This window comes from Schistocerca serialis, chromosome 2, assembly GCF_023864345.2.
Source record: "Schistocerca serialis cubense isolate TAMUIC-IGC-003099 chromosome 2, iqSchSeri2.2, whole genome shotgun sequence".
NCBI lineage: Eukaryota > Metazoa > Arthropoda > Insecta > Orthoptera > Acrididae > Schistocerca > Schistocerca serialis.
In genome coordinates, this window is record NC_064639.1 from 280,982,781 (window position 1) to 281,007,020 (window position 24,240).

At 37.8% G+C, this 24,240-nt stretch overlaps 1 protein-coding gene across 1 annotated transcript in view; it reads left to right on the forward strand.

Moving 5' to 3' along the window:
* The window catches only part of LOC126457043 (uncharacterized), a 191,927-nt gene extending 172,577 nt beyond the window's left edge, over nucleotides 1-19,350 (forward strand). Inside the window, exon 5 of the mRNA XM_050093030.1 lies at nucleotides 19,194-19,350. Coding sequence (XP_049948987.1) covers nucleotides 19,194-19,225 — 32 coding nt within the window. The 3' untranslated portion in view covers nucleotides 19,226-19,350. The remainder of the gene's footprint in view (nucleotides 1-19,193) is intronic.
* Nucleotides 19,351-24,240: the final 4,890 nt, after the last annotated feature.

Genomic DNA, 24,240 nt, shown 5'->3' on the forward strand with positions numbered 1-24,240 from the left:
GAATTCTTAGGGGATTTTAAAGGGAGGCTACTCACCTCCGCATCTTGTACGAGGGTGCAAATGTGCCAACTTTGCTAGGTTTTTTTTAAAAAGTTCTAGCAAACATCTGGTCATTTGCTGTAATATACACAGACAGCTTTTTATACTGAATGACACCATGGCAAAAATTAGGAATGTTGCTGTACCTAAATATAGATACAAGCCTCTGAAATGGCTAAAAAATCTGTCAAACCATTCTGAGAGCCATGGTCTGACCGACCACTGCTACTTTTCATGTAACCAATCACACCAAAACTTCAGAGGGTTATTCATATCTATTATGTCCATATATCAACCAAATTTAACTAACATTGGATGCCCAGACGGAAAGATATGCACCTGCAAAGTTGGCCAAAATTTTCTACTTGCAAATTTTTGAGTGTTTTTTTTGTGTGTGTGTGTGTGTGTGGGGGGGGGGGGGGTATATCTCAATTGTGTCTCCTTCAATCCCTTTTTTCTTTCTACAGCTGGAAAAAGCATGCTTGAAGCTTTCAAAGAAATATTGGTTAATTCCTGGATCTTTCGGTTTGACAAGTAAGAAAATGTTTCAAAAGTTATTATTTTAGCACTTTGAGAAGGTTGAAAAGTCAAATATTTTGCTTATTAAGTCCCATATTTAATTATTTTTATTCAGGTGTATAAGTCAGTTTCAAATATTAATTTAGCACATGAAGTAAAAACAAGTATAGTACAAAACACAGCAATTTGCAGAACAAAAATACTGGAGAGTCAGTTCCATTTTTGTTTAAGCCCTTCTACAATTTTGTCAATGACAGATTGTGGATAACTGAATTGTCTTCTTGGTTATGCTGCTGCTGCTGCTGCTGCTGATGATGATGATGATGATGATGATGGGGCTTCTGAAGTCATGAAGATATGTTGCTCAGGAATTCAGCAGGTATCTTTAGTAGACAGCTAGTGGAAGGAACGTGCATGACCGTGTGGGTGCATAAAGCTGATAAGGATGTCTTGCTGTTCATGTGAAACTTCACACGTGTCCAATCCACCAAAAATTGCCATACATACAAGTAACATACTGTCCTGGTTATAAACTTGGAATTGAGACTGCTGGAATTTCTTCATCTGCTTTGAAGGCGTCAACTATGAATGCTGTAGCATCATTGGAAATTCTGCTTACTCTGAGCTGATTACAATTAATTGTTTTTCTCTTGTTCCAGATACTGTTTGTCCCATGGTAAAACTTGTTTCTTGATGTGGGTGGAATTTTTTAATTTCTTCTTTTTGTACATAAAAAGCTTTACACCTGGAATACTATTGTCACAGAATTTGAATAAATAATATGGAGTCAATATTCTGTTATCTAAGGCCCTCTGTAGACTAGCACAGGCCGCAAGTCCTTTTGCTGTTCCCCCAGTGTCATCACAAGGCAATTTACCGTGGCTTGTTCCAAAAAAATTCCATTTGGCAGTGATGCCAAGATCCTTTTCATGCAGGCATAAATTGATGAAACTTTTGAAGTTCTTATATTGAGCAGCTGAATCAACACTAAAGTAATAAATATTCTTAATGTTTTCAGTCTTTGTCTTTTTAATATGCTATGAACTTTATTTGAAAGTCATGGACAGCGATTTGGTATTATGACAGAACAGTCGCTGATCTTATGAATGCTTATACTCTGACATTCTTTGCCATTGAAATAGACATGATGTGGATGAAATGTGGCCTGACTATTCTCCTAATGGAATCCTTGCACAGTATCCTGAATGACAAATGAATAATTCTCAGGAAACTCTGTTAATATAATTAATTCATTTTCTTCTAAATTTCTTTTTAGCTGCATAAGATATAAATTTTGGTGTTCTGACACAAAGTGATGCCTTCGTAAACTGGTAATTTTAAAAATCAATGCCTCCATGAAATCTTCAACAGTTCTCTGGCAAGTCTTCAATGTGTCTCTGCCAGCATGGACCCATTGCTTGTATTCCATTGTTTCTTCATGGTCATAGTCTCTCCAAGAAAAGCCTCTAGTCACATTTTTCCTGGACATTCCTCACAATGTTGGAGCATACAATATTTTGATTCCAAATTGCATACAGTTTTTTTCATTAATTCCTTATAGTCATCTTGAGTGGATGTTGCTGAAACCAACACTAATTTGACACTTTGGTGAATTGCACATATATATACTGAATGTGATCCAGAAGCACCAGCTGTAATACACCATTTCGGCCTGAGATCACAAAATTTTGAGAAGCTTAGTTCATTTCCATATTGCTTACAATAAGCAATGAACATTTCTTTAAGGCTACAAAGCAGTAGGTGTTTATCCTTGTGAATCTTTCTCTATTTATTCTTGCTGCAACAGAATCCATAAATGAGAAAACTCATCATCTTCAAAGAAAGTGAGGAAATTTTGTTTTATTTCATGTATGAGTTTTTTCCCCTTATTGGTGTGCAGATGTTGCCAAAATCCCATCTTGCATCTTTAGATTCCTAGCCTTTTTCAGCATCTTAGTTGAAACAGCAAATTCTTTAGCCATTTTTTCAGTAGTGCAGGTATTTGGGACCAGGGTCAAAATTTGAACTTTACTGCTACTGCTTGAAGTCAGAAGTTTAATCTTAAGTTGTTCAGTTAAGATATCCATACCTTTACATTTATGGCACTCTTCCACCTTTATCTGAGCAATAACTACTTGGCTCACACCAGCAACTGTGGCAATTACCTTAGTAATCCTGCCTTGGGCTTTCAGACATTTGCACTTTATGTATCCCATTGAATCCCTTTCACTGATCTGTTGAAGCTTTGGTAGTGATCCTCCAAGTGATGATAATGAAGTGTTAGCAGTAAAGCAAGCACCAACAACATCCATGTCTTCAGTGGATGGTGATTCTTGCTTATCCTGGCGGGATGATTCTTTTTGGGCATTTCATGTCTGTGGTTGTTGGTACAAATTTTCTGACCAGGTTTAAAAACTTCATTAGTCAGTAACTTCAACCTATCAGACATTGCAATGTTAACTGGTGTTCAAGCCTTCTTGGTTATATGTTTTTCTTTACCAAATGGGCTGCAGAAATTCTACAGAAATTGAAATTTTTGTTGTCAACAAGGCATTCTGGATTGAACAAGTTTGGGCATCTTCAGTAAAACCAAGCTCAGATCTACACTGAAGAAGCTGCTTGTCAATTGGTGACATTTCCTTAATTGATTGTAGTTCCCTTCTGCCATGATAGAATGGTGATTACTTCAGACAATATTCAGTGTTGTTTTACATAAAATGTACAAATTGGACCATCAAAACATATTGTTTTAGTGCTTACCTTCAGCTACAACAATGATTACTTATTATTCAACCACTCAGTACTCAACACTAAGACTATACAGTGTCAGCATCAAAGATTACACTGCACAAAAGACTGGAACTGTTAAAATTGCCAATAATGGAAGCAGCAATTGAAAGTGGTGATTCAGCAATGTATATCACTGCTGTGAGGATAGAGCTGTAAAAAACTATTGCTGCTTTAAAATACCAATGGAAACTGGGTGACAATGCATTGTAAGGTTAAACCCTTCTAAAGCAACATAGCATTCCATTATGGTCTCCTAGATTTTATAATCTACAGGGCACTTTCTGAGGTTTTATTATAGTTATATTCTACACTGTAAAATAATGTAAAAATACTTCTTATTAGCATAGTTACTTTCCCTAAACCACAGGAAAATCTTATTCTGTTAAAAGACACTACAATTACACATTTTTTGGTTTACAACTTCAGATAGTATTAATTTTTGCATTTATCAGTAATCCATTTTTCCTACTTTTGATAGGTATTCTTACTCACCAATATGCAAGATCGAGAAATTAAACAATATAGTTTTGAAAGCTTGAAGGATGCTCTATCCAGCTGTAGCAAGAAAAAAAAAAAAGGATTGAAGAAGTCACAGTTGAGACATTGCCCCCCAAAAATACCGTAAATTTGCAAGTAGAAGATTTTGGCCAACTTTGCAGATGCATATCTTTTTATCTGGGCATCCAGTGCTGATTAAATTTGATTGATATGTAGACATCATAGGTAGGAATAGCCCTCTGAAGTTTTGGCGTGATTGGCTCATATGAAAAGTAGCAGTGGTCGGTCAGAATAGTGCGTCAATTTTTTTAGCAACTTTAGAGGCTTGTACCTATATTTAGGTACGGCTAAATCCCTAATTTTTGCCATGGTGTGATTCAGCATAAAAAGTTGTGTATGTATACTAAAGCAAATTACCAAATGTTTGCTAGAACTTTTAAAAAAGCCTAACAAAGTTGGCACATTTGCACCTTTGTACATGGTGCGGAGGTGAGTAACCTCTCTTTAAAATCCTCTAAGAATTCAATCACTCAAGATACTGGTCTGAAATTTGGTATATCACCATCGAAGACCATATAGAACCTCCAGACCAAGTTTAATTAGATTTGGAGATGGTCAAGTGGGGACACTTTCTAATATTGGTCCCTTTGACGTGGAATGATCCAGCTGTCAATCACCGTCATCATCATCATTTATTGGTCCAGTCTGATCCATTACATACTTAAATAGTGTATTGAATATATAACAAGTTGAAATTGAGAGAAAGAGATAACAAAGACAAATTTCAGTTTACAAATTACAGTCATAAATTACAAGTAGCACACAGCACAATTTAAATGGTAGAAATTATTACAGATTCAGTTCACAAAAGCTGTCATGATTTTTTTTTCCCAAGAATTCTTTTATTGAGTAAAACTAATGTAATGTCACGTTTAAAGGTATTTTTATAACACTGCCCTTTAAATCACAAGGTAGGTTGTTGAATAATTTAACTCTTTATCTTTGTTTCTGATGTAATATTGTTCTAGGCTGAGACTCATGGATATTACTGATATTTTTATTTTGTAACTATGGATATGTTGTTATGATCCAGTTGTAAAATTTGCATAGCTTTTCCCTCATTTAAAAATGTAAAAACGCATATGATCAAGGGCTTGGAGCAACTTTCATCTCATTGTCCTCCTGCATGTATCACCTTGTCCTTTTTCTTAATGTCTATATTTCTTCAGGGAATCAAGAATTTCCAAAATAGAAAGAAAAGAAAAAGGGAAACCAAGTAGTCTGAAAGCCAAAGATTCAATAATTTATTTTTCTATTTGTGTGTCTGTGGCAGCATAGCTCCAGCTATCCTAGTTGCAGCAGCTGGTAAGTAAATGCTCCTCTCCCACCAGAAATACCATTAACATTTGTAATTTTTTTTTTCCATCACAGTAAGGTAAACAAGCGCTTTCACTGTTATTTTCTTGCCAACTCCAGTAATACAGTGAAAAAACTATAGACATAATTCTTAAGGAATTCTGAATTTTAGCTCAGTGTACACATTTGTCAGTATACTTTCAAAATGTTTGCAATTGACTTTGCAGTTATGGTGAATAAGTTATTACCCCAGTTTCCTCCATAAATAATATAGGAAAGGCAAACCTACATTTCTAGCATTTGTAGACTTAGAGAAAGCTTCTGACAATGCTGACTGGAATACTCTCTTTCAAATTCTGAAGGTGGCAGGGGTCAAATACAGGGAGTGAAAGGCTATTTACAATTTGTACAGAAAGCAGATGGCAGTTATAAGAGTTGAGTGACATGAAAGGGAAGCACTGGTTGGGAAGGGAGTGAGACAGGGTTGTAGCCTGTCCCCGACGTTATTCAATCTGTATATTGAACAAGCAGTAAAGGAAACAAAAGAAAAATTTGGAGTAGGGATTAAAATCCATGGAGAAGAAATAATAACTTTGAGGTTCACTGATGACATTGTAATTCTGTCAGAGGCAGCAAAGGACTTGGAAGAGCAGTTGAACGGAATGGACAGTGTCTTGAAAGGAGGGTATAAAATGTACATCAACAAAAGCAAAACGAGGATAATGGAATGTAGTCGAATTAAGTCGGGTGATGCTGAGGGAATTAGATTAGGAAATGAGACACTTAAAGTAGTAAAGGAGTTTTGCTACTTGGGGAGCAAAATAGCTGATGATGGTCGAAGTACAGAGGATATAAAGTGTAGACTGGCAATGGCAAGGAAAGCGTTTCTGAAGAAGAGAAATTTGTTAACATCGAGTATTGATTTAAGTGTCAGGAAGTCGTTTCTGAAAGTATTTGTATGGAGTGTAGCCATGTATGGAAGTGAAACATGGGACGATAAATAGTTTAGACAAGAAGAGAATAGAAGCTTTCAAAATGTGGTGCTACAGAAGAATGCTGAAGATTTGATGGGTAGGTCACATAGCTAATGAGGAGGTATTGAATATAATTGGGGAGAAGAGGAGTTTGTGGCACAACTTGACTAGAAGAAGGGATCGGTTGGTAGGACATGTTCTGAGGCATCAATGGATCACCAATTTAGTACTGGAGGGCAGTGTGGAGGGTAAAAATCGTAGGGGGAGACCAAGAGATGAATACACTAAGCAGATTCAGAAGGATGTAGGCTGCAGTAGGTACTGGGAGATGAAGAAGCTTGCACAGGATAGAGTAGCATGGAGAGCTGCATCAAACCAGTCTCAGGACTGAAGACCACAACAACAACATAACAAATTAATGATGTTTCAATTTTTTGTTGTGCAATGATAACTATCACTATAACAACACAACAACATCAGAAAGTGAGTTGTGTGGCTAAACTACTTATTAGCTTATTATGACTGTATCTGGGTAACAGAAAATTGGTTTTCTGCTATAACTAAGTTAAATTCCAATTCAGTTAAACAGAACATGAACAGAAAGTGATTTTAGCTCGCATGTCTCCTCTGCAATATTGTGATGATTGTCAGGTTAATCTTTGTTTTTCACACAAAATTTATAGTGAAAGAACATCATTCAGCTGAGTACTTTTAACTCATGTGAGCAACTGTCTGAGTAAAACTTTGCAAGATCCCCCTGTGGTTCCAAACCTCTGTAAAAGTTTCTCTGCTTAGCTACAAGTCTGTAGAAAGTGCTGTAGTTGATCCACAATATAACTGGTCATACCTTCCCAGTGGAGGCTGAGCAAGTTAAATCTTTCCATTATTACCTCAGTGAATTGGTGTGTGTTGGATTTTTTTCTACTTGTTTTCTGTGATTCTCTTGTTTATGTTATCCCTCGAAGCACTTCTTGTAGCACATTGGATTCCTTAGAAGATGTAACCAGGCAACCTATCACTATAAGTGAAATGCTGTTAGCTAATCCACTTGCAGTATGTCCCTGGATCCCATTAGAGTGCATTTATTAGTGAACACTGTAAAACAGTCACAATTAAATAGTCTGAAACTTTTCAACTCAAAAAAATTAATTAAACTCAAGAGCATGATAAAACGGACTCTCACAGAAGGGCAGACCCTGACTCGTTCCAGTCGCTGACTGACGTGCTTGATGCGCAGATGAAACCACTTACACGCTTCATAAAACTTCGTAGGTATTCATATGTTGTTGGCAGTATAACAATATACATTTGTTTACTGTTTTAACTGGTTTACTGCAGTTTTAGTAGTTTAGTAGTATTGCTGTATGAAAGCTATGATGACATGTAAGTGTCCACAAGTATTTGTTATGCCCAAAGTGGACATTGGTAGCTAATATTTAACAAATTCTGAATTTCACACATGAATGTATGTGGTTCCCCTGCATATTGACCACCAAGGAAGATTCATTCTCATGGCTCAAGTACATCTTCTCAATCTAGTGATTCACTATTGCAGCACCATATGTTTCACCCGTTACCTACCCAGTATGGGAAACAGTGTCTCACTTGCTGCTGTTGCATTTTCCAATGCTGCCTAAGAGAGCGAATTACTTCTACTAGCTGCAAAATCCCAAATAAATAAATAAAGTAAAATTTAGAAAATAAAATGCTATCCAAAATAAGATTTAACTCACAACACCCTTGAAAAACTTGTAGAGAAAATTCAGATAATTGAAATTTAATGATGTATAAATTAATTATGTTCTATTTGAATAATTTTAATTGTTTCATGTGACTAAAGAGGTTGTGAATTCATGGTAGCATCCATAGCTGAGAGGTGTGCTTAGATGGCTGCCATGTGCAGGACCCTGGTACTGCCAAAAAGTTTCCTTATTGGGATGGCTGATATGGTGTGCATTCTGCCTATTGATGCCAATTGAGGAGCTACTTGACTGAATAGTAGTGGTTCTATGATCTGGAAAATCAAGAAAATGGCCAGGAGTGCACTGTGCTGACCACATACCACTCCATATTGCACCTGCATCACACTGTGAGGCAGAGGATGATGCATTGGACAGTTGATATCCCATAAGCATTCAAGCCCTGGATGAGGAGCTCGTTTCTTGGTTATAATTGTGATACACAATTGAGCATGATATTTCTGTTTGCTTTACAGAATGTCTAATACCACATTAATACGAAACAATGTATTTTAAAAATAAGCACATCTAGACTTCAGTTTCTCTGTCCTGTGTAAGTTTATATCTTGTGCCAACAAGTCTTCTATTACATTTCTGATTCTTTCTCATGAATATGCCTAATTTTGAGCAAGCAATAAAGGAAACAAAAGAAAAATTTGGCATAGTTATTAAAGTCCAGGGAGAAGAAATGAAAACTTTGAGGTTTGCCGATGACATTGTAATTCTGTCAGAGACAGCAAAGGACTTGGAAGAGCGGTTGAACGGAATGGACAGTGTCTTGAAAGCAGGATATAAGATGAACAATAACAAAAGCAAAATGATGATAGTGAAATGTAATTAATGAAATCGGGTGATGCTGAAGGAATTAGATTAGGAAATGAGACACTTAAAGTAGTAGACGAGTTTTGCTATTTGCGTAGCAAAATAATTGATTGTGGTCAAAGTAGAGGAGATATAAAGTGTAGAATGGCGGTGGAAACAAAAAGCGTTTCTGAAGAAGAGAAATTTGTTAACATCGAGAACAGATGTAAGTGTCAGGAAGTCTTTTCTGAAAGTATTTGTATGGAATGCAGCCATGTATGGAAGTGGCACATGGACGAAAAACAGTTTAGACAAGAAGAAATGAAAGCTTTTGAAATGTGGTGCTACAGAATAATGATGGAAGTTTAAACGGGTAGATCATGTAACTAATGAGGAGATACTGAATATAATTGGGGAGAAGATGAATTTGTGGCACATCTTGACTAGGAGAAGGATCCATTGGTAGGACACGTTCTGAGGCATCAAGGGATCATCAGTTTAGTATTGGAGGAAAGTGCGGAGGGTAAAAATCATAGAGGGAGACCAAGACTTGAATACACTAAACAGATTCAGAAGGATGTAGGTTGCAGTTGTTATTGGAGATAAAGAGACTTGCACAGGATAGAGAAGCATGAAAAGTTGCATCAAAGCAGTCTTTGGACTGAAGACCTCAACAACAACAACAACAAGCCTAATTTGACATGGGTGTGTGTGATGGTGTGAGACATATATTTAATAGAGGCTGAAAGACAATGAAGGTAAAGAATGAAACAGATATCCATATACCTCAATTGTTTGATAATTAAGTATCAATACAAAGGCTATCTTACTCATTTCCATGATCCACATTGTTTTGGGAATTGTTGCATTAATATTCTTCACATTTTATTCACTAGTCTATGTTATGTTGGGTATGTGACTCAAATCTGAAGTAATCTAACGTGACATTCTTCTAGATGTCTTTCATCTCCTAGAATGAAAACTTCATTCACATTTCAGCTAGCAGTTGCAAAGAATGCAGTCTGCTTTATATCACATAACATATCACATTACATATTGAAAGTTTCATCATTGACTTCTGTGAATGGTCTGACAGGCTATGGTCCTGCTGGTCTGTATGTTCCACAGGATATTTTTCCTGAACCTACTTAGACGTCTTCAGATGTCTGGCATCCCTCCAAAGACTTATGTTTGTAAAAGACACTGTCTAAGAAACATGGAACATCTAAAGGTGCATAGTGATACTGCTGGTGAAACTTCTTTTGCTTTTTCATCAGTCTTTTGACTGGTTTGATGCAATTCTCCACAGATTTCTCTCTTTTTGCCATGCCCTTCATTTTAACATAGCACCAGTGTCCATAGTTATTTGTTGCACATGTTCCAGTCACTCTTCCACTTCAGTATTTGCTCTTTATGGCTCCTTCTGGTACCATAGAAGCTACTCACATGACCTATCTTGCCCACTTAATATTCAACATAATTCTGTAACACAGCATCTGAAACTCTACAGTTCCTTCTTTCAATGTTTAAACATATAAATTTTTCCTCAAATTAAAGCTTGTGTTTGATACTAGCACACTTCTTTTGGTGAGGCATGCTCTCTTTGCTTGTGTTTGTGTCATTTTTTTGTATTCTCCAAACGTGATGCATAGTATGTAAACCTGTTAGACTGCAGACTGTATGTTTGTTATGGCTTTTATATAAAGTGAAATATTCTTTCATTGCCATTTGCTAGCCACTAAGTAACTCTTGTTTGTTTATTTATTTCTATATTTATTTGAATCCCCCCCGTGAACTACAGACCTTGACACTTGTGGGGAGACTTACTTGCCTCAGCGATACAGGTAGCCATACCGTAGGTGCAACCACAATGGAGGGGTATCTGTTGGTTCCTGAAGAGGGGCAACAGCCTTTTCAGTAGTTGCAGGGACAACAGTCTGGCCTTATAACGTTAACTAAAACGGCCTTCCTGTGCTGGTACTGCGAACAGCTGAAAGCAAGGGGGTAAAATATCCCGAAGGTAAAATAGTCCCCCATTCGGATCTCCGGGCAGGGACTACTCAGGAGGACGTTGTTATCGGGAGAAAGAAAACTGGTGTTCTACAGATCAGAGCATGGAATGTCAGATCCGTTAATTGAGTATGTAGGCTAGAAAATTTAAAAAGGGAAATGGATAGGTTGAAGTTAGATATAAAGGGAATTCATGAATTTTGGTAGCAGGAGGAACAAGACTTATTGTCGGGTGAATACAGGGTTATAAATACAAAATCAAATATGGGTAATGCAGGAGTAGATTTAATAGTGAATAAAAAAATAGGAATGCAGGTAAGCTACTAAAAACAGCTTAGTGAATGCATTGTTGTGGCCAAGATAGATACGAAGCCCACGCCTACCACAGTAGTACAAGTTTATATGCCAATTAGCTCCACAGATGAAGAGATTGATGAAATGTATGATGAGATAAAAGAAATTATTCAGATAGTGAAGGGAGATGAAAATTTAAAAGTCATGGGTGACTGGAATTTGATGGTAGGAAAAGGAAGATAAGGAAACGTAGTAGGTGAATATGGAATGGGGGTAAGGAATGAAAGAGGAAGTTGCCTGGTAGAATTTTGCACAGAGCATAACTTAATCGTAGCTAACACTTGGTTCAAGAATCATGAAAGAAGGTTATATACATGGAAGAAGCCTGGAGATACTGGAAGGTATAAGATAGGTTATATAATGGTAAGACAGAGATTTAGGAACCAGATTTTAAATTGAAAGACATTTCCAGGGGAATATGTGTACTCTTTTCAAAATATGTTGGTTATGAACTCTAGATTAAAACTGAAGAAACTGCGAAAAGGTGGGAATTTAATTAGACTTGCTCTGGATAAACTGACAGAACCAGAGATTGTAGATAGTTTCAGGGACAGCATTAGGGAATGATTGACAAGAACGGGGGAAATAAATACAGTAGAAGAAGAATGGGTAGCTTTGAAAGATGAAATAGTAAAGGCAGCAGAGGATCATGTAGGTAAAAAGACGAGGGCTAATAGAAATCCTTGGGTAACAGAGGAGATAATGAATTTAATTGATGAAGGAGAAAATACAAAAATTCAGTAAATAAAGCAGGCAAAAAGGAATACAAATGTCTCAAAAATGAGATTAACTGGAAGTGCAAAATGGCTAAGCAGGGATGGCTAGAGGACAAATGTAAGAATGTAGAGGCGTATATCACTAGGGGTAAGATAGATACTGTTTGCAGGAAAATTAAAAAGACCTTTAGAGAAAAGAGAACCACTTGTATGAATATCAAGAACTCAGATGGAGAACCAGTTCTAAGCAAAGAAGGGGAAGAGTATATAGAGGGCCTATACAAGGGTGATGTACTTTAGGGCGATATTATGGAAGTGGAAGAGAATTTAGTTGAAGATAAAATGGGAGATATGATACTGCGTGAAGAAATTGACAGAGGACCTAAGTCAAAACAAGGCTCCTGGAGTAGGCAACATTCCATTAGAACTACTAATAGCCTTGGGAGAGCCTGCCCTGACAAAACTCTACCATCTGGTGAGCAAGATGTATGAGACAGGTGTAATACCCTCAGATTTCAAGAAGAATATAATAATTCCAATCCCAAAGAAATCAGGTGTTGACAGGTGTGAAAATTACTGAACCATTAGTTTAATAAGTCACGGCTGCAAAATACTAATATGAATTCTCTACAGTCGAATGGAAAAACTGGTAGAAGCCGACCTTGGTCAAGATCAGTTTGGATTCTGTAGAAATGTTGGAACATGTGACGACTTATCTTAGAAGATAGATTAAGGAATGGCTAACCTACGTTTCTAGCATTTGTAGGCTTAGAGAAGGCTTTTGACAACATTGAGTGGAATACTCTCTTTCAAATTCTGAAGGTGGCAGGCGTCAAATACAGGGAGCGAATGGCTATTTACAATTTGTACATAGCCAGATGGCAGTTGTAAGTTGAGGGGCATGAAAGGGAAGCAGTGGTTGGGAAGGGACTAGAACAGGGTTGTAGCTTGTCCCCGATGTTATTCAATCTTTATATTGGGCAAGCAGTAAAGGAAACAAAAGAAAAATTTGTAGTAGGAATTAAAATCCGTGGAGAGGAGATAAAAACTTTGAGGTTTGCCGATGACGTAATTGTGTCAGAGACAGCAAAGGACCTGGAAAAGCAGTTGAACGGAATGGACATTGTCTTCAAGGGAGACTATAAGATGAACATCAAAAAAAGCCAAATGAGAATTACGGAATGTAGTCAAATTAAATGTGGTTATGCTGAGGGAGTTAGGTTAGGAAGTGGGACACTTAAAGTGGTGAATGAGTTTTGCTAATTGGGGGGCAAAATAACTGATGATGGTCGAAGTAGATGGGATATAAAATGTAGACTGGCAATGGCAAGGAAAGTGTTTTGAAGAAGAGAAATTTGTTAACATGAAGTATAGATTTAAGTATCAGGAAGTCATTTCTGAAAGTATTCGTATGGAGTGTAGCCATGTATGAAAGTGAAACAAGGACAATAACTAGTTTAGACAAGAAGAGAATAGAAGCTTCTGAAAAGTGGTGCTACAGAAGAATGCTGAAGATTAGATGGGTAGATCATGTAATATCAGTGAGTCGCTATTGGACTCAGCCAACTTATACACTCCTGGAAATTGAAATAAGAACACCGTGAATTCATTGTCCCAGGAAGGGGAAACTTTATTGACACATTCCTGGGGTCAGATACATCGCATGATCACACTGACAGAACCACAGGCACATAGACACAGGCAACAGAGCATGCACAATGTCGGCACTAGTACAAAGTATATCCACCTTTCGCAGCAATGCAGGCTGCTATTCTCCCATGGAGACGATCGTAGAGATGCTGGATCTAGTCCTGTGGAACGGCTTGCCATGCCATTTCCACCTGGCGCCTCAGTTGGACCAGCGTTCGTGCTGGAAGTGCAGACCGTGTGAGACGACGCTTCATCCAGTCCCAAACATGCTCAATGGGGGACAGATCCGGAGATCTTGCTGGGCAGGGTAGTTGACTTACACCTTATAGAGCACATTGGGTGGCACGGGATACATGCGGACGTGCATTGTCCTGTTGGAACAGCAAGTTCCCTTGCCGGTCTAGGAATGGTAGAACGATGGGTTCGATGACGGTTTGGATGTACCGTGCACTATTCAGTGTCCCCTCGACGATCACCAGTGGTGTACGGCCAGTGTAGGAGATCGCTCCCCACACCATGATGCTGGGTGTTGGCCCTGTGTGCCTCGGTCGTATGCAGTCCTGATTGTGGCGCTCACCTGCACGGCGCCCAACACGCATACGACCATCATTGGCACCAAGGCAGAAGCGACTCTCATCGCTGAAGACGACACGTCTCCATTCGTCCCTCCATTCACGCCTGTCGCGACACCACTGGAGGCGGGCTGCACGATGTTGGGGCGTGAGCGGAAGACGGCCTAACGGTGTGCGGGACCGTAGCCCAGCTTCATGGAGACGGTTGCGAATGGTCCTCGTCGATATCCCAGGAGCAACAGTGTCCCTAATTTGCTGGGAAGTGGCGGTGCGGTCCCCTACGGCACTGCGTAGGATCCTACGGTCTTGGCGTGCATCCGAGCGTCGCTGCGGTCCGGTCCCAGGTCGACGGGCACGTGCACCTTCCGCCGACCACTGGCGACAACATCGATGTACTGTGGAGACCTCACGCCCCATGTGTTGGGCAATTCGGCGGTACGTCCACCCGGCCTCCCGCATGCCCACTATACGCCCTCGGTCAAAGTCTGTCAACTGCACATACGGTTCACGTCCACGCTGTCGCGGCATGCTACCAGTGTTAAACACTGCGATGGAGCTCCGTATGCCACGGCAAACTGGCTGACACTGACGGCGGCGATGCACAAATGCTGCGCAGCTAGCGCCATTCGACGGCCAACACCGCGGTTCCTGGTGTGTCCGCTGTGCCGTGCATGTGATCATTGCTTGTACAGCCCTCTTGCAGTGTCCGGAGCAAGTATGGTGGGTCTGACACACCGGTGTCAATGTGTTCTTTTTTCCACTTCCAGGAGTGTATAAATAACTGGGTATAACAGTTTGTTGTGTTATCAAATTAAATGATCACATTGGCTCAGTTGTTGGTAAAGCAGATGGTAGATCTTGGTTTATTGGCAGAATACTGGGGAAGTACAATCAGTCTACAAAGGAGATCACTTAGAAATCATGTATGCGACCAGTTCTAGAATATTGCTCAAGTGTGTGGGAACCTTACCAAATAGGATTAACGGAGTATATCGAATGTCAGCAGAGTAGGGCAGCACGAATGGTCACAGATTTATTTGAATTGTGAGGAAGTGTCACAGAAATACTGAAAAACTGAACTGGCAGACCCTTGAAGATAGACACACACTATCCCGAGAAAATGTACTAACAGAGTTTCAAGAACCAGCTTTAAAGGATGACTGTAGGGATATACTATAAACTCCTATGTGTCACACACATAGTTATCAGAGAATAATATTAAAATAATTACAGCACACACAGAGGAATTCAAACAATAATTCTTCTCACACTCCGTATGTGAATGGAATGGGAAGAAACCCTAATAATTGGTATAGTGGGACATACCCTCTGCCATGCACTTCACAGTGGTTTGCAGAGTACAGGTGTAGATGTAGAAATATGTTTTTTCAAATGATTTTTTAGCCCTGTTTTGTCTCCTTATTTCTGTTGTTCTGTGATTGTTTGTTTGGCACTATCCAGTGAGTCTGGAATTAATACCAAGTCATCTGCAAAAGCTAGATGATCTCTGGTGATCTTATTTCAGTTTCTTTGTAGCTGAAGATGGATTTTTGCCATTCTCTCACTTCCTTCTCAAATGCGCAGTTTAAAAATGTTGTTGATAAACCATCTCCCAGTTTTATCCCTGATTCTGCTTCAAAAGGTTTTGACAGTTCTCCCTTAATTGTGTAATTCTTTAAAATAGTCCGCAAGTATTCTGCGGTTGTTGATACTATTATGAACAGTTTCTATGTTTTTGGGCCCATAAACTGTAAATTAGATGGTATGTACTTTAAACTATTTTTGAATGTTTTATAAAAGTTTCTTGTGTTGTTCTGCCTAAAATGTGATTCAATTAATGTTAGTTGATCTTTTGTGTGTTGTAGTCTGATGTTCTGAGACGTTTCAATGCATTTTTCCTTGCTTCTGGTAAATTTTTCCTCATATTATTATTTTTATTTGCATTCCATATACTCCAAGCTCATTGTCTCTTTATAATTAACTCATCACAGTCATGCCCTGCACTTGGGGCTGGCAGAGTAGGCTTACTCTCGTTATTAATTCACACTTCTTATGTGTGACTTAACTTAAGAATCTTGCCTTCTTTCATTGCAATGAAGTAATGGCCATTTCTTTCACATACATATGAAATTAAATTGGCATAACTAATATGTACATGTGAATATCTCTTTTAAAATAATGTTGATAAACCATCTCCCAGTCTTATTCCTGATTTTGTTTCAAAAGGTTTTGACAGTTCCCCCTCAGTTGTGTAGTTCTTTGAAATAGTCCACAAGCATTCTGCAGTTCCTGATGCTGTTATATACAGTTTCTATATTTTTGGATCCATAAAATGTAAATTAGATGGTGTGTACTTCTTTAAACTATTTTTGATTGTTTTATAACAGTTTCTTTTGTTGTTCTCTTTAAAGTGTGATTCAATTGGTGTTAGTTGATCTTTTGTATGTTGTAGTCTGATCTTTTGAGACATTTCAATACATATTTCCTTGCTTCTGGTAAGTGTTTTTTTGTGAATTAACCATTTAGGATCACACTACAATTTCATTTCTTCTTTGTCTGAAGTTTCCTCTTTCTCCAGCACTCCTTCATATGGACGCTGTGCTGTTGCTTCTGTTCATCCCTCCAGGCTCTTCCAGTCTTCTTATTTGTTTCAACTTGAAATCCTTCCAAATTTTGAATCATGGCCCGAAATGTACCCCAATTTAACATCTGAACTTCCTGAATGTTGAACCTTTACAGATCTTTATGAGCTTCCTTAATCCGTATTGTTGTTGTCTTCTTTTTCCACGGGTAGTCAAATATCCTTTTGGTTAGTCTGGTTTTGTCCATTCTGTACAGGTGTCCTAGAAATGATAACCTCCACTTTTTCGTGGTCTCCTAGATTTTCTCCACTTTTTTGTAGATTTCATTGTTGCTCCTAAGTTTCCAGGCAGTTTCAACCTGGGTTGGACCCTCAATTTTCAGTAATATTCTTCTTTCTAGTATCTCCAGCTTTTCCAACTTGTAAGTTGGACCCTCAATTTTCAGTAATATTCTTCTTTCTAGTATCTCCAGCTTTTCCAACTTGTAATTCATTGAGAGGCATTTGCTGGCGTACAGGCATTCTGTTTCTACCACTGCATTGTAGTTCTTTATTTTGCTATTCAAGAGATGCACTTTTTGTTATAAATGTTTTTAGTTAATCCATCAGCTCTCTTCATTTTTGAGATCTGGTCCTCCACAGCAGCTTTCCTCAGTCCTTTCTCTTGTATGGCTTAACTGAGGTATTTGGATTTTTTTACCCTCTCAATCCGTCCAATCTCTGTTTCAAGGAATTGTGGTCCATGTTTGTCACCGTTCATGAATTTGGTCCTCTTTTTCGAGATCCTAAGTCCTGCTTTGACAGCGATTCTTTCTAGTAGGTTGACCTGTATAGCCACTACTTCTAACTTCCCTGAAAGTATTGCAAATCATCAATAAAAGCCAAGCAGTTGACATTGATTCCTCCAAATTTTCTTCCTAGACAGATTGGGCTAATCCTTTGATTTTAAAGTTCGAAATCCCAAATTCTCACAATCTTCGCCAGGACACAGTTAAATAGTATTGGTGATAATCCATCGCCCTCGCACACCCCGTCTTGATTTCAAATGGTTGGGACAGTTCTCCCATAGACTTCAATTTGGAATTTGTGCCTTTTATGGTTTCTCTGATAGTGTTTGCCTGTTTGTTTTTGACCCCCAGTTCTCTGATGGGCCTATCAAGTGTCTCTCTATCCACCGAGTCAAAGGCTTTTTTGAAGTCAGTGAAAAAAACCACTATATTTATGCCATTCAGCATTCTGTGTCGGATTATTGATTTCAGCACAGGATGGCCCTTCCGAAACCCACCCTGGTATTCTCCAAGTTGTTTACCTAGGATTCCTTCTGTTCTGTTCAGCAGTATCTCTTAGATGATTTTGTAAGTGACTGGAGCTAGTAATACGCCTCTGTAGATGTTTACAGATGTTTACATCTTGTTTGTCACCTTTCTTATGAAGGGGGTGGATCAGTGTCATTTCCAGTCATGTGGCATTTTTTCTGTCTCCCATATTTGTTGGAAGATTCGGTGTAGACCTTGTACAATTTCCGATTCTTCCCATTTCTGCTTATATTGAGTCTTTGTTGGTGGCATATGATCTTCTAGGTTCTCAGGAGGAGCCAGAAGTTCCAGTTTGGTGGATAGAGGTGGCCAGTTGAGCAGCTTCTCGAAATATCTGGCCAATACATTGCAATTTTCTTGATCGTTCAATCCAATTTTGCCCTGTTTATTTTTTAAGCATACGCTTGGGAGCTGCTATCCTTTGAGCTTGTCTTCGAAAGTTTGAAAGAAATCTCTGCTATTATTTTTTGTGAAACTATCCTGGAGATTTTGTAATTCTGCATTCTCAAATGATCGTTTGACTCTGCAGAATATCATTGATGTTTCTGTTCTTTGTTTGCTGAATTGTTCCCAGTGTTCCATATTTCCTGATCTTTCCCATCTGTCTTATTATTTTTATTTGCGCTCCATATACTCCAAGCTCATTGCCTCTGTATAATTAACTCATCACAATCATGCCCTGCACTCAGGACTGGCATAGAAGGCTTACTCTCTTTATTAATTCAGATTTCTTATGTGTGACAGAACTCAAGAATCCTTCCTTCTTTCATTCTGTGAAACAAATGAAGTAATGGTGATTTCTATCACATACATGTGAAATTAAATTGGCATAACTAATAAGTACATGTAGACATCCCTTATTTTGCAGTGACATTTTAGTTTTGGGCCAGTTAGTCAGTTGCAATTTTTGTAACTATCCGTCACAGATCAGCTTTTTCTCATATCGCAGAGTTCTCCTTCTGTTCTCTTTCTAAACGATTCTCATAGCTATGTACCAGATTTATTTTTGTCTCAGTATTCCTATAATTCCTTCACATTGTTCCCATACTAATTTGTCATTCACTGTGTTTGTCCTGTTTTTTGTTTTTTTTTTTTTTTTTTTTTTTATGAGGTGTGTAAACAGTCCCACATAGGGTGCATGTACTTTCTTTCAGAATACATTCATTTATTTTTTAAATCACACATTGTTATTCCGTAAGTACTAACAGGAAGAGTTATTTGTCACCGCTATGTTGTGTATTAAATGAAACATAATGTTGTTTTCATTTTATGTTTCAGATACCTTAGATGTGGTACCTCCAATCAGGTAATACATCACTGAAATTTCTATGACAAAGCAGTCACCTGAATCATCTGTTGTTTCTGTTCGTATTTAGTATTTTTGTTCACACTTAATTTATTAAATTAATTTCAATAAATAATTTTGGTTTTGTTATTGACTCTTTTTCCATTCACACATGAAAACCTAATTTCCATTCAAGCTGTGATGGGTAAGTTCATCAGAATCCTTTTCTTCAGTGAAGTTGTTTCATCAGTGCAGTACAAGGTAATGTTTGGTTAGTAATTAAAGATCTATAAGTATTTGAGTACCTATTGAGTTCATTGTTTCTGAGAGAGATTATTTTATTTTATGTTATGATTCAGAATGAATTCTGTAGTCACTGTATATTTGAACTGGCCATCTTATTATGCAGAAGTAACTGGAAAACCAAGTTCACAGTAGTACTTCATGTCAACTCGTTTAGTATTAAATATGAAGGAAGCAGTGACAATTTCCAATTGTTTAAAAATACAGGTATATTTTTGGAATGAGTGTGCAAAAACATTTTAAAAAAATTGACAACACATAGTACTTCATGTTCATCTTTTTAGTATCTATTTAGTTATTTTTTGGGAAATTAGCATTAATGTAAAACAATTATAGCATCCTCATGTGATCTTTTCCCCACATTGCATCAATTTTCTACACACACATATCGTATAAAACACAGCTGTGTGCTTGCAGATCCAGTGCAGAAAGAGCTGCCTAATAGAAATTTCCACCAGTGAAGATCTGTTTGAGTTGATGACTATCAGCACTTGTAAGCAATAGAAAGCAGCATGAGGTTTTGACCACAAAGGAAAATATAGTAACTCTCACATGCAAGAGAAGGCACTGCGCTAGATGAGAAGAGACTGTGCAGAATTTGTTGAAACTGTTGTTAGTATTAAAGTATATAGATTATATATGTTCTGCAGTTAGGAAACTTTAGGTGATACCAGGGACCCAAAATTTCAGTAGTATAACTAGAAATTTATGTGCAGTAAAGTAACATATGCTATGTAGTTTGGGCCACAAAGCCATGGTATATATAAAGACTCTAACATACAGGAAAAAATCAGTTGATTGAGTGCCTTTGTTCAGGATGAATAGGCATTGTTCAGCAGACGCTATGGATGTTCACCTGTGAATGCTAATTATATTGTTTAATTGATTGTTATGAACACATTTATAATTAGATAGGGTTTTTATAGGCACAATGGACTTCATTATGATTGATTGGTCAGTGTTCACAAACACCATGTTAAGTTATGCTGCCTACAGCTCTGATAATGCCTTCACCAAAACAGTAGCACAAAAGGTACATGCCTTGTGTAATCCGAGCACTGCTTGTTTTCAAATTAATGTTCTCACTGCAATATTATACCACAAGTTAATTATCATCACACTGCACTTGTGTTAATTCACTGTCTGTTAAACCCCCAGTAAAGGGAAAAAATTGAAAAAAAAAGGTTTATGATGGCTAGCTCTCTTTTCATCCACTAATCAGAAGGTGATGAACAAATTCATCCACTTACATGAAGCATAATTGTAAAAAGGTACCACTTAATCATAGATATTGAAAACTTGTTGAGAATTATTAGACTACAGACACATTTTTGTGAAACTGAATTACAGATAGCTTTGTTGTTGAAGAGAGAGCACAACTCTTTGTGGAAAATGGAATAGTTTGGTATTTCAGGTGACTGGAATGTTGTCAGACATCATAAGGTCCTTTGGTGTGACAGACCAGCCCAGGACTGGCAAGATACACAGATTTGATCAAAACCAAACCTTGGGTGCCTGCTGCGTGTGATGGTCCATCTAAAAGGCCGTGCAGGCATTGGGATTGATACAGGCTGTTGAGTAAACAGTGTACTGATGTTACAGTACATATGCCTACTACGAGTATGCTCTAGTCTTTTATGATTCTTGATGTCATCTCTACAAACTTAAAATTCTTGTTGCCATTAAACAAATATTTTCTCTAGATAAAATCTTTATACCATATGTTTCAGATCATTTCTTAAAAATTATGTATCTATTTTGCCCCTTTTAAAACATTTTCTTGTGTTTCTTTGTTTTACATGCAATTTCATTAGAACCATGAATGACAGATGACAAGCAAGTTGAGACTTTCTGGCAGGCAGATTAAAACTCTGTGTCAGACTAGGGCTTGAACCTGGAAGCATTGCCTATTGTAGGCAAGTGCTCTACCAATTGAACTATCAAGCATGACCCATGACCTGCCCTCATAGCTTAACTTCCACCAGAAAACCTGTCTCATCTCCCACCTTCCAAACTCCACAGAACTTTTGCTACATACATTGTGGGACTAACGTTCTTGGAAGAAAGTCCTAGATTTGAGTCCAGGTCCAGCACATAGTTTTAACCTGCCAGGAAATTTCAGATCAGCATACACTCTACTGCTGAGTCAAAATTCATTCCATAAACAATATCCAAGGTTGTGGCAGAACCTTGTCTTTGCTATATCCTTTCTCCCAGGAGTGCTAGTCCCACAGTTTATACAGGAGAACTGTTGTGAAGTTTGGAAGTAGAGGAGATGAGGTACTGGCAGAAATAGAGCTGTGAGGGCAGGTTGTGGATATGTCAGTCGATACTGCACTTTCTCACAAAGGACAGAAATCCTTCAAGTACTGGTCCGGCACACTGTCTTGCCAGGAAGTTTCAAATCAGCTCACATGCCGCTGCACAGTGAGAATTTATAATGGGTGTGCAGGACGTTATGGCTTTGTGCAAACTCAGCAGAAATTCATGCACTGTGCATTTTCAGAAAACTCTGGATTACGAAGTTTCACATGTTACACATAAATCACATACCATACTTTTGTTATTGAACCAAACCCAAAAATAATTATCCATGAGAGCAGTATTTACAACCAATACTTAAAGAAAGCTGCTGACATATTATATCATTTCTGCAAATTGGAAAATTCTAAATGCACATCTCTGGAAGATTCCTGGTATATCCATTTTTATAATAGTTCTTCATCAAGAACAACTACAATTTTTCCAGGGCTTAAGCTTGTTGCCACAGAGGCACAAATCTCAGCTTCAATTATACAGAAGATTGGTGAGTTTGTTCATTCCTAGACACACCCAGCTGATGAGATTACCACATACTGTATATCCTGTTGTACATTTTGATAGACAGTTCTGTGCCAAGAATTGGTATTATGCCTACAGTGTCACTAGGTTTTTATGTAGGAATATTATGTCAGACTTTTACTCACATTATACCACACAAGTGGAAACGTTCCATGTTTTTTGTATTGCTATTACTTTGTGGTATATGTTGATTCACTCGTAGCTTTTGTCATGATTAGTTCTGGACTATCTTAGACACTTGTATACAGTTTTATGTAAGACTAACACACAAGTGAAACACTAAACAGAAGTTTCATTCATTCGCTCAGACATATTTAGGGACAACTACTTTGAAGAAAAAAAAAAAAAAAAGGCTACAGCTCTTTCTCTTCTATTACTCAACTGCTGTTTTTATGTAATACTTCAAACAAAGCATTTATGTACATTTTCACAGACCACTACCAGCTGCCTAAGCATTGACGAAAGTCAAGACAAGTTTAATATAAATGACAGAGTTATTTGGAATTTACGTCCCTTGATTGAATTATTCCAATATATCATGGGAGAGGTTGATGGGATTTTTAATTTCCATAGTTCATTGTGCTGCTTGGCTTTTTTATTCTGTTGACTCTAAAGCTGTTTAATGCTGTTGACTCCACAAATGCACATGAATAGCATACTTTCTAAGCCAACTTTAGTTCTATCAGTCCATCTCAGTTCACTGGGTCAGTAACGCTTTTTTGTAACACTATGTGTGCTTATTCTTCCATTAAGTTGTGTAACTGCGTGACTGTGGCTTTGAAACTATAATTTAGACATTGGTGGACTTAATCTCGAGTCAGTACCAGTATACTAAACTAATAAAATTTTATCTGCATATAGTTTCAAATTTGACTTGTCTCTTCGTCTTTTTCCACTGTATTCCTAATTATCAGCATAAAAAATAATTTTTATTCTGTCTCTAATAACTTTATTCTCAGTGGTTTGTAATTGATAATGGAAAGAAGAAATCACATTGTTATTTTTATGTTGCAGAATATATTTTGCAATGGTTATATTTTTAATACTGACATGATTGCTGAAGTACCAAATGTCAAATAATGTTATGTACCGTACCCCAAGATGGATAACATGCATGGGAATATTGAATTATATTGGGAGCTTGATGAGTTTCACACCAATACAAGAGACTGATAGAAGCTTGTAAACCTCCCTATCCCTCGACACACACACACTCACACACACACACACACACACACACACACACACACACACACTTACTCTTTTCTTTCACTATTTGTCTGAGGTGAATACTCTTTTCTGCTATTGTTCCCCCTTCATTGGCTCATATATAGTGTAAAATAGTTTAGGGTTTGTGACATAATATTCTCTTAATCATCCATTGCTGTCTTGTTTCACATTATTCCTTCTGGCCATTGCTATTTTTCTAGGATGTAGACAGATTTAACAGTAAACACATACGCTTGTTTCATAGGGCACTGCTCCATCGTCTCCTTTTGAAACTGATCATACAGTGCACACACTTTTTGTCAGCAAATTTTGTAAGGAAGTACAATATTATTAAAAGAAGGAAGCCCAACTTTTCACATAAGCTACTGTCAGGAGAGTAGCAATGTGGAGTTAGCAAACTATGATTCTGCCACACACTGCAGTCGCTATACCTATGTGCTGTACTTGGAATCATTGATTCACACTGTAGATGGTGAGGCTCCTTTTCAGATGAGGAAGAGTAGTAGGAGCACCCTGTGACAAGCCAGGAACTGCAACATGGGAATCAACTTTGGCTACTATGGCATCTTGTATAAGCTATTGTTTGAAAGCTTGAATTGGCAGTAACTCGACACAAAAGACTAGGGACCCAAAATGTTCCATTTGTACTGATTCAAAACTAGGAAA